The following is an 11,666-nucleotide window of genomic DNA, read 5'->3' as shown; positions in this document are numbered from 1 at the left end:
GGATGCGGGCCGGGCGCGGGGAATGCCCTTCCCCGAGAGAGGCGCCTGCCCGGGGCCTTTGTTAATGGGGCCCGCCGTCCGCAGCGCTCCTTTTAACGCTGCCTCCGTGGAAATAAATAAAAATGATCACCTCTGATGTGCAGCCTGGGCTTGCTTTTCCTACAGGCCACCTGGAAAAATGCACGGCCTTCCTTTCGCCTTTGGTTAACTCTTCTAGAAGAGGTGTATAGCATTGTTCTGAGTGCACAAACCCCGATCCTTGGGCTAAGCGGATGGTGACTTCTTTGGAACAGCAAAATTTTGCATTACACAGAAAACTTCACAGTGTGTAAAAGTAGGATGCATTCTTACTGTGTTACCAAACTGAGGAGCTCTCAGCAAGATCCCGTGTTCTCTCCTGCTTGCTTTCTGATGGCTCTTGGGGTGGCCTCTCTGAGGGATGCTGGGCGCAAAGCTGAGCTCTTGTCCTCTCATGTATACACCTGCATTATTATTGGTGTGCTTGTTTTTATTGTATTTTGATGTAGCAAATGGACGTTCCATCGTACTTGTGGGTTTGCATAAATGGATGTAGGCATTATTTCTAATTTACTCACTTCCATGATTTTTCCTCTTGCAGTTCCTCTGAGGCCCTTTCTCCTGAGAGTCTCCCCTCTATGCTGGGATATGTGTTTGATTACCTGATTTCAAATGCTTCTTTAACAAGGTAGTTGTGAGGCAGGAGATCCCAGATAGAACTGGGTGGTGTCGAAGCCCACGAAACTCTGAGCAAAAGCAATGGGTAGCCTTTGGCCTCACTTTGTCAGTTTGTAAATATTGGTGAGCGACGCTTTGCAACAATGTGTTGAGGAAGAAAACATTCATGGTTAGAGTTGTGGCAGTATTATAGGTGAGCTCACCATGGAAAAAAGTTGAAGACAGTTTGCTTAAAAAAGAGGTTAATCAGCTGTTTGCTGGACTCTTGGGGCAAGAAGTGGCTGAACGCAGCAACCGGGAGAAGCTGAAATGTGCTCTTCCCATGTTCTACCTATCACCCCTTTGCAGAGGCAAGCCTTCAGCCAAAGCTGTTGTGGGAACGGCACTTGGAATCATCACTAGATGTAACAGCAACGAGATCCATTTACTTGCTGTGATAAATGGCATTAGTAAAATAAAGCCCCTAGATCCCCTCACCTAATTTGCTGAGTTAATGAACCATCTCCCACGCCCCAGGTTTTTGTCTCCTCCTGTTGGTTTCCCTGTGGTACTTCATATTTCCAAGGCAAAACGTTCTGCCTCAGCTTTCTGACCCACTTATCTATGTAGCAGGGTATCACGGTGCTGTGTCCTCACTGGGGGCTGTCCGATTTCTTTCTTAGAGAAAAAGCCATGGAGCATGCCATTGCTGGAAAGGTGCTGTACTGTTGTGTGACATCCGTGATACGGCTGCCTCTGTGATATGGCTGCCTGAGGAGTTTTATTTTACACTAAAGAATCAATGCTGTCCTGACTCAGGCAGGCCATGGTACAATGAGAGTTCACAAAGGCTTTAGTATGAGTTCTGCTTGCTTAGTGCTGAAATGCTGCTCTCCCATTTACCCTGTTCTTGGGGGCTGAGTGGAGAAGGATTGCTGGAGCATTTAAGGTTGCTTATGGATTTCATTTCATTGTTCATCCTTATAATCTTTCCCCTTCTAACCTTGCTGTGTAAAAATGGAGTCTGTTAAAGGGATGTAATGAAATAGCATGGTGAAGTACGTAGAAGTTTCATCTTGTTCGATGTCATCTCTCCTCACAGTCCCCAGTTTATTTTTAAGATGTCCAGTCCTTGGGTTTTAAAGTTAAATTACCAGACACTCCCAGTGCCATTATTAAGTCATGTATGTTTCTAGATACTCATTTTATTCTCAGTACTTATGGTCACGTACAGAGCAATGTTTTCCAAGCACACCTGACTTCTGCTAATGCTAAACTGCAGTGTAGCAGCTGTCAGTCTGGTGCTGCGGTTGCTCCCTTACAGAAGCCGTAGGGAGTGCTTACTGTCATCTCCAGCCAGCACTGTTTCCTGACAGCATTGGCAGCAGCCAAAGTGCAGAAACCTCCTCCAAAGTAGTTCAGTGTGGTTGGGGAGGTGGAAGGGAGACTTGTGTCTGAGATGTAGCTAATAGGTTTTGTCTTCCTTATTGGCATATGCTTCTGCTCTTCTCACCTGCTGTGGGTAAGGTGCTGCCTGGTATTTCCAGCCTCTGCCCATAATAAGCACGTCACCTTTGGGAAGCAGTTCAGCCTTTATTTAGGAGTGGGAGAGTGCTGCTCGCTCAAACACTTGGACACGAAGGACAAGAGGTGGTTTTCACGAAGAAAGATCCTGGGCTTGCTTACGGAGTTGGAGGGATCCCTCCTGCAGGCATAAATGACAGGGCTCAGGACGTAGGTTGTTAACCAGAGTACTTCGGTATTCAATAGCTGACAGTGTCCTTGACATAAACAGGTCTGCAGGTGTCTCTCAGGATTATTACTTTATTTTCTTAAGGAAAAACTGAAGGTCTGCTCACATGAAGTTTGGGTATTTGATATACAGAAGCAGAGAGCCTGATAAACTGATGTATTCTCTAGTGGTCATCATAGTTTCTGCTTTTAGAGAGTGGGATACAGGGCAACAATCATTCTTTTCTGCTAGAAAACAACTGGATGAAGAGGTGGTACAACAGTGACATGTTTGCAGCACTCCTCGTGAGAATATTGCTTTTCTAATGACCAAAAATTCATACTTTCTTTTTCTATTATATTATAGAATTTGCTCTTGTGCTAGACTTGGAAAGGTTGGGGGTTTTTTGGTGTGTTACGCTTTGAAACGGATGCTTTGTGGCTTCTGTGTACATTCTTAAACTTACTGCAGTTACTTGTATGTGTTTCAGCAGACGCAGGAGTTCTTTCAGTGTTTCTAATTGAGTTTTTGAGTTTACAATCGTAATGGATCTGAAGACTGCAAAGACGATAGCAACTTCAGAATGCTGCCAAACTAAAGAGCGAAAAACAACAAAGCTTAGCATATGATTAGAAAGCACCAAGAAGTTATCTCTTCCAAAGTATTGTTTATTTTTTGCTTTGTTTCTCAACAACACATAGAATCTAAATATCAAGGATGAAAGCTTAAAGTGGAGTGAAAAATTATTTATTTGAGGGAATAAATAAATATCCTTCTCTAGGAAAGATGCGAGTAAGGTTCCTCCGAGGTGCTTCCTCAAGGAGTTTGTGCTGACAGTGGTGTAAATGCTCCAGTTGTTGAGTGACGTCTTCAGAAACTTGAAATGTTGAATACATTTGTGGAATACCCATAAAATAGAATACCCATACTGTTAATTGATGCTTTTCCAATATTGGGCAATTTCTTTAAACACATTTTCAAATCAAAGAGACTGAAACATTTTTGTACTTCGTACAAAGTCACGTCAACATTGCAAAACTTGCTTTGTCCCCCTGAAAGATTTGTCACTTGAACTGCTTCCCTTGCTATGGTTCAGGTAGAAGAAAAGCAGAAACAGAGGAGAAAAAGACCCTTAAATCTGTCCACCATTTATAGCAGTGCAGATTGGTTGGCTGTGAACATAAAAATTACATGGCTATGGAAATCAAAACCTTAGTTGTCTTGGGCTTCTCAAGGTGGTTGACTTTTAACTTAGTGTCCCATGAATAGTTGTTCTCTAGAATGTTTTTACTAACACTAAGACTTGCTTGTTTTCTTACAGGTGCCACAAAATACACTGATAAAGATAATGGAGGGATGCTCGTATGGTCACCGTATCATAATATTCCAGATGCCAAGTGTAAGTCTCACTCTGCAGAATTTGAATGCTTAAATTAAGTACTTGTTTCTAGAATTTCTGTTTGCTGTTGACTTTTTAGCGGAATTCCAGGTTTGTAAGAAGCTTTGCTTTTATTTAGCAAACTGTAGGAGACCCTACCTTATTTTGTAGTTAAGTCTCTGTTTTGAATTGCACTGGATGTGTTGTGTGTTTCAGACCAGTGTCTGAAACCTTTTAGTTATTAATAAAGAAATAAAGTATCTAACTGTGAGGAACTTGACGCTCTAAATTTATTGGAAAAGGAATTGCAGTGGATGTATTCAAGGAAAGATTTGTTAAGGTCCTATTCAAGAGATTATTGCTTCTGTGTTACTAGGAAAAAATGATCATTTTTTTCCCCTGTAAAAGTGACCTGAAATATGAAAAAATTTGTCTCAGAAAGATGTGAGGCATTGGAGCAGGCTGCTTTGGGAAGTGGTGGGGTCACCGTCCCTGGAAGTGTACAAGAAATGTGGAGATGGCTTAGCGGGCACTGGGGTGATGAGTTGATGGCTGGACTAGATGATCTTAGTGGTCTTTTGCAGCCTTAATGATTCTATGAAATAAAGAAATTACCTGGATAAATGTGATCAATTTTGTTTAATCCAGTTTAAACTCAACTCATATGAAGTAATGTAGGGAAATAAATTTTTGAGGTTATGAGAATCTGACCCTCAGGACAGTTCCTATATCTTGTCAGTAATTAGAGGTTTGTGTCCTTTGCATTTGAGGGAACATACCTTCAACTACTGCAGAACAGTTAGAAATACTCTGCAAGTATGATTAGGGAATGTTTACTTCACTCATTTAAGGTACAATTAACTCTTTGCAGCAATAGTTCATGGCAGGAACATCTCTGGTTCATTTGAGTAACAAGAATATAATTGTTTCCTTTTTCAATTGTCCATCCTTTTAACTTAATTTAGTTGCCACTTAATTGTGAACTGTAATGAGTGAGTGGGAAGAGTTTGTTTCTGTAAAAATAAAGTACGCGTTGAAGATCAAAACTAGTAGGACTTCCATCAGACCTAACTGCATAAATTTGGAGTGAGTTCTAAGAAGACTTTGCCTTTCTCTAAACAGCTACTCTCTGACTTAAAAGAAAAATAAAACCCAAAAATTGAACCTCTGTGAGAATTAACTGATGTACAGACTTCACAGAATTTAAATGTTGTATTGCTGTTTATTTGCTATAAGCCACGCATACACTTAATGTTTAGGGGGACCTGGGCCTATGTATTATATTAAAGCATGGAAAGACTCTCTTCCCATGTTAGATGGCTAATTCTTTGGGGCCTTGTAGCAGAATTCTAAGTACTAAAGAATAATTTTGACATTGCTTTGTTACAGTGGATGAATATATAGCAATAGCAAAGGAAAAACATGGATACAATGTGGAACAGGTAAGTGCTGTGAAGCGAGAGTGCTATTTTAAAGGATTTTTAAAATATAAAAGTATAACACAACTCTTCTTTTCCCCTTGGTTACCATTAATTAACGCTGTTTCTCTTCAGGCACGGCAGCAAACACTGCAGTTAAATGGATCTGCATACAGTTGTGGTCTGGATTCTCTGCAAAAGATTGAGCTCTTTGTTTTCATGACATGCTCAGCTTGTAATGTGCACTTTTGAAAGGTTTGGTATGTTTCTTGATACACTGGGCATGTCATGCAATTGTGTGTGTATATTTAGCTAAAGAATTTCTTAGGAAAGTGGCTTGCAAATTCAGTGTTTAATTCTCCAATTCACATGTGGTAGAATTTTGGACCATCTGTTGCAATAGGGCCAGAAGTAGTAAGGTCTCTTGCATATTAAAAAAAAAAAAATAGCAAAACTTAAAGACTTTTTACTTTTTTGCCCCCAGAGACAGGGAAACAGCATCAAATTCTACATTTAAGGATAATAAACAAGATTACTTTTATGTTTTTTAATACTCTCCAGTCAACATCCCATTAAAAAGTATAGGTTAAGATTTTGCTGGCCTGCACATAGTTGTGTTGTAATTTTCTTAATAGTTTAGCCAATTTATGTAAAACTGAGATTATCTATTACCCCTAAAATTGATATACAAGTTGGAACATGTTGTATGTTTAAGTTTTGGAGGATGAAGGCTCATAACAGTGAAGACTTAATGCTCATCAAGTCACATGCTCTCCCAAGAAGATGCTGCTAACGCTATGATTCCTAGAATAGTGCAGTTTGACAATGTTTATATGTGGTTTGGTTTCTGTTAGAGAAGAGATGGAGCTTAGGAGTCTCAAAATAAGTCTGCAAAAGGACTAAATTTCAAAGCAACTTATAGTACAAAATATTGTATTTCTCATTGAAATAAGTGAAATAAGAATTATCTTTGCAAGAGGTGCTTGTTGCTTGCCATTTTAACAAGAGAAGAGGTTTGTTATACCTGGGTTGTTAGAAGGGGCCTAGAGAGCTGATGGAACAACTGGTGATCGTGTCTGCACTGTGTGTTTGAAACTGAGTGGACTGTATTTCCAAATTCCCGTACCAAACTTGGCATCAAATCTGTCATTGATTCTCAGGCAGTAAGTCTAAATGGTCAGTAATTCTTTAAGAATATTGAGAAATGAAACTATGCAAGAATATATATTTAAATTTCCATTCCCTATTAGGTGCACGTGACATGGAAGTGGCCATGCTGTTATTTGTGGATTGGAGAGTTGTAGAAAGACTGCTCTCACTTTGAACTTTCAAACTTGCATTTTGGATGATCCTCTGGCTGCAGAAAAGTATTTTTATTTTTATTTTTATTTTATTTTTTTGAGTGGGCTGGTAATAAAGGCTTGAAGGCCTGTATGGAACTGTGTAGGTGATACATACTTGTAAAGGAAGAAAGCAGGTCAGATTTGAGTTTGTCAATCTTTTTTGTGCTACCTTAGAAGTACTGCTGCCATGCCAACCTTAAATTATCTCACTATCATAGCTTTAATGAAGTACAGATGTGCCCACTCTTCACACCATCTCCAAAGAGAATTTTGTAGCCTATGAGTGCATAGCCAACAAAATTGCCGATGTATTTTGAGAAGGGCTTCTGATGGTCAATTTTATTTAAAATAAATGTGTGCCTTTTTTTTTTTTGTTTGTTTGTTTGTTTGTTAATGTAACTTTTCTCAACATTATAGAAAATGGACTAAATCCAAAAGGGACTATTTCTTTTCAAAGGCTCTCGGCATGTTGTTTTGGCATAAACACAATATTGAGAAGTCCCTTGCGGATCTCCCTAACTTCACTCCCTTCCCTGATGAATGGACAGTTGAAGATAAAGTCCTATTTGAACAAGCATTTAGCTTCCACGGAAAGAGTTTTCACAGGATCCAGCAAATGGTAAAGTAACATTTTGATCAGAAGTTCAGATGCATTAGAACAAAGGCTCCCACTGGGCTAAAATTTTGTCCTGATTTCTGCAGAGATGCTTTGAGAACAACTTAGGATATAAGATCTAAGTTAATTTCTCCATATATCATATAAGATGTAGCTTTTCCCCTCTGATAAAAAAGTTTCTCCTTGCCCTGCCTCCCAGCTTTTTTTAAATGCATCTCTCCTTTCAATCTCATCCATGCATTTAAGATAGGTAGGTAAAGGTGGTTGTAAATAGAACAGAATTATAATCTTAGGTGGAATGTTAACAAAAAATTGTATTAATATGTTAATGAATTCTTCTAGCTTCCAGACAAGACTATTGCAAGCCTTGTAAAATACTACTATTCTTGGAAAAAAACTCGCTCGAGGACAAGTTTGATGGATCGACAGGCTCGAAAGCTTGCTAATAGAAATAATCAAGGTGACAGGTAAGCCATATTCTTAAGTAGCTAGTTAGAGGCTGAAGTCTTTTTAGATAAAGAGATGAAAAAGGTAGAAGTCTTTTCAGGTTTTTTTTCATGATATATCAGAAACTTTCTTTTTACATTCATGTTAGTCAGAAATTCTACTGTGTAAATTACTGTTTTTGGTTTTTTGTCTTTGAATTAAAATAGCAGGTTTACTTTTTTCTCTTTCCCTCTCTGAAGCACTTTAAATTGGTGAAAAAGTAGTCCTGAATTTTCCAATCTTAGTGTCCTCTTCTGCTCCCCACAGACTTAAACAAGTGTTTATTCATAAATTTGGTGCAGTGGTTGGAAAACTGATCTGTTAAAGCTAACTTGACAAATGAAAGGATATTTTTGGCCTTGTAGCTGACTGTGTTAAGTGTTGATGCTGGCAGAAGTGGTTGAACTGCAAAAAGGTGACACCAATTTCTTGACAGCCGTACCAGTTATACTGTCTTACAAGTGGCTTTGAAACTATAGTTTAGAGTTGCTAGTAATAGTGATAAGGAAGCATGTTTGTAGCAGCTCTATTTTGAAAACTACATTTAACTTTGAAATGTCACACAATATAACCATAAATCTTGATTACTTAAATATTTTAGAGTAGATAATTTTTAGCAAGATACATATCTGGGCTTCAAAAATGGCTAAAATGACTGGCTTCTTATCATCTCTCCTCAGTGATGATGACGTAGAAGAACCTCATCCAATGGATGGAAATGATAGCGATTATGATCCCAAAAAAGAAGCCAAAAAGGAGGTAACAGATAACTTAATGGTGAATGTCAGTTTGTTTGTTTTCTGTGACTGTATTATTATGAAGAATCTCACAGTAGAAAGATTTAACATCTGTGTGTTCGCTGCCTGATGACATTACAGGATTTTTAGTTCGTCAGGATTTTGATCACTTGCAATATAAACTATGTGTGTATGTACATATATATTATGACCAAAGAATGGCAAATATCACTGTCTCCTGAAAGATCTTAAAGTTTTATAAGGGATGTATGCTATCACTGCCATAATTACCTGTTAAAACAGCATTCCCCCTAGCTCTGTCTTGTTGCTTACAATTTTATTGGTTGTGAATTACTGGAAATTAAATGTTTGCATTTTTTAATTAAAAGACTTTTTTTTCCTAAGAATACTTTTTTATTCTTTTGAAGACACAATGAGGTTCTGCATTTCAAGTGATTTGTGGTTTTATTGAAATGCTTCTTACTAGTAAATGTACAGGAAAAAAAAGTCTCCTTAAATGAGCACTTGCTGCTAGCTTTACAGACAAGTGCTGTGCTTAGAGTGTGCTGAGGTTATTGTTTTTCTTTGGGCTAACTTGAATCTATTGATGAACAAGACTAGAAAAGCACAGTTAAGTGTATAAATGGTCAAGGAAACAATCGAACAACATAATGCCTTTGTGGTTTTCCTAAAATTTGAACATTTGTGCTCCTGGAGAATGAGAGGAAGATGGCATAAAATTTCAATATCCCTATAGAATCAGGAAATAGTATCTGGGATTATTAATAAACCTTCATAAGAAACTTCATTTCTGTTGTAACAGGAATGATGCTAAGCAAGAGGCTGGTGGTGCTAGATTCTATTCTCAGTTCTTCAACATCACTTTTTCTCTCTAACTGCCTTAGGAAGGAAAAAAGGACAATTACAAAGATCCCTTTCTGTAAAAGAGTTTGAGATTTGATTTTATTTTTTAACATGCCCATATGGGTTGTTTAGAACTTGAAATGGCACAAGCCCTGATATTTTTTTACTTTTTAGTCTGCCATTTGTAACAGTGTTCTTACAGTCTGTTGGTTTTGCTTACTGCCTAAGCTGCTTATAAATAATGGCTTTTTTGATTCAATTTCCTTAGTTACTGTTTTAGTCACACGGTTCAGACTGAAAGTAGTATGTTCACAGATTTCTAGGAATGGGATAAAGAGGTCTGCAGTTTCTGATGATCTGTTTGGATCTGCATTAGACAATTTTGTGACCTGATACTTCTAGTGGGATATACATACTTTTACTTCTTAAGTAAAATAGGCTACTTGACAGTGCAGAGCAATGGAAATTTTATCTTACCAGACAAAACTAAAACAAGCCAAATGCTCTAGCCTGGCAGGACAAAAACTCGAAAGAATGTTCTTCTATAAATCCAGATTGAGCAGAAGGAAACTGCAATGTCACACTGAAGGAACAATACTGAACTAGAAAACAAATTGTATAAATGGCTAGGAGTAAACTTAACCTTGACGTTGTTAAATGTCAAAGATGTAAGGCTCTACATCAACTTTGAAGGGAGAGCAAATATCCTAAGTGCTTTTAAGATCACCTCTATTAAGTCTGTGACCGGATTAAGATGTTGCTTCAGCTGCGAAGAGGATGTGCCAGAAGGTCAAGCTTAGAAGAGCAAAATACTCCTTGCTAATCTGTGCTAATGCTCCAGAAGATAACGATCATGGCTGCTGCAATTTGTTTTCTCTTCATTGTGATCAGATGACCACCTACTTTTAACCTGCGTGGATGCCAGCAGGGAGGAGAAATGGGGGGCCTCATAGGGTAGCAAAAAGCCTGAATCCTACACTGTTGTGGTATTCAGTTCTGCTCCAAACTGAAAAAATCCTGACAGGGAGAGTCAGTTTTCCTTCTCTATTCCTGGTCTGTAGGTAATCTACTCAGTTGCTCTGTAAGAGCCATATACATACAGACTAGCTGATGTGCAACAATGTCCAGAAAGGGCAAAGCTGAAACTTTGTCCTCTTAGGTGTCCAAATATATCAAAACAGCACTTGTAATGACTTTCTCTCCTCTTTACTGTCCCTTTCCGTTTCAAAGAAATGAAAAACAAAGGCTTAACTTTGCTAAATTACATGGAATTTTATAAAGTATGAAGTTTTATTTTGTAGAAGTAAATCCATCGTCTGTTCCCAACCTCAAATCCCCTCAAAAAGCAAACAGCAGTATCACTTTCCAAGTCAGAGCGCTTGCAACAGGGAAAAGCGCCAGTCTCATTCTTGCCAGTCCTGATAGACTTTCTCTGATTCCTCTCCCTAACCACCTCCTGATGCCTCCATAACTGACCAAAAGTCAAGGCACACATCCACTGTTTACTTGGTTTAGACATGTAGTATATATATTTAGCTTCTGTGTACATAAGAAGTTCTTGATTCCTGCCCTCTCTCACAGTATTCAGATGTCATTTCTTTACCATATTCTGAATTTTCAGCTATGCTCAAGGAAAAAAAAAAAAAAGGATTGATTGGAAGATGGATGTTTCTAAGCCTACTGTGAGCTTGTCCAGCAAATGACTATTGTGCTACATCATTTCATCTGCAAAACTTAGTTTGGCTACTGTGAGCAGGGAAGGATAATAGATTAGGGGTGTGGGTTTTTTTTGTCCTAAGTATGACATTGCAATGCTACGTGATTCATTATTCTTAAGAAAAGTTCTGTATAAGATGCTGTTATTCTTTAATAATTTATTTCTTGTAAATTAAAGGGCAATAATGAGCAGCCTGTTCAGACCAGCAAGATAGGGCTGGGTAGAAGAGAGTATCAGAGCTTGCAGCATCGCCACCATTCTCAGCGTTCCAAATGCCGTCCACCAAAAGGCATGTACCTGACCCAGGAAGATGTGATAGCTGTTTCCTGTAGTCCCAATGCAGCCAACACAATTCTTAGACAGCTGGATATGGAACTAATCTCATTAAAGCGACAGGTACCATGGGTTATTGGTCTTGTTTTCATCTCAATTTGTTCCTGTAATGATTTTGTAGATTATAAGATTACCTGTGAAGAGTCTGAAACATCTTTAATGTAAGTCTTCCTAATTTTGTTCCACAGTTACCTCCAGAAATGCTGGACACTAGCTGCTCTTCAGTTTTATTTTTGTTTCTCTGCTTTTGCAGATAATGTGAAACAAGACGACCCTCTTAAAAAGGGGTTGGGGGAGCATGGCATGAAAAAAAACATTACTTATTTGGGGAGAGGAGAAAACTAAAGTCATTTTTGATTTTTTTGAT

General features: G+C 38.4%; 1 protein-coding gene across 7 annotated transcripts in view; it reads left to right on the top strand.

The window, feature by feature from the left end:
* The first annotated feature begins 6 nt into the window (after positions 1-6).
* Positions 7-11,666, top strand: part of RCOR3 (REST corepressor 3) — a 23,161-nt gene continuing 11,501 nt past the window's right edge. The window contains exons 1-8 of one of the 7 annotated variants that reach the window (XM_010706735.3): positions 3,729-3,806; positions 5,175-5,227; positions 5,339-5,458; positions 6,454-6,570; positions 7,004-7,165; positions 7,505-7,629; positions 8,329-8,425; positions 11,144-11,362. In XM_010706735.3, coding sequence (XP_010705037.1) covers positions 7,013-7,165; positions 7,505-7,629; positions 8,329-8,425; positions 11,144-11,362 — 594 coding nt within the window. In that variant the 5' untranslated portion in view covers positions 3,729-3,806; positions 5,175-5,227; positions 5,339-5,458; positions 6,454-6,570; positions 7,004-7,012. Of the gene's footprint in view, positions 707-3,398; positions 3,807-5,174; positions 5,228-5,338; positions 5,464-6,453; positions 6,571-7,003; positions 7,166-7,504; positions 7,630-8,328; positions 8,426-11,143; positions 11,363-11,666 lie in introns of those variants that run through there. The other 6 variants (XM_010706734.3, XM_010706731.3, XM_010706733.3 and 3 more) reach the window with 6 other exon arrangements.

The sequence above is a fragment of the Meleagris gallopavo genome, chromosome 2 (genome assembly GCF_000146605.3).
Source record: "Meleagris gallopavo isolate NT-WF06-2002-E0010 breed Aviagen turkey brand Nicholas breeding stock chromosome 2, Turkey_5.1, whole genome shotgun sequence".
In the NCBI taxonomy this organism is placed as follows: domain Eukaryota; kingdom Metazoa; phylum Chordata; class Aves; order Galliformes; family Phasianidae; genus Meleagris; species Meleagris gallopavo.
This window is presented reverse-complemented; position numbering and strand designations above follow the sequence as displayed.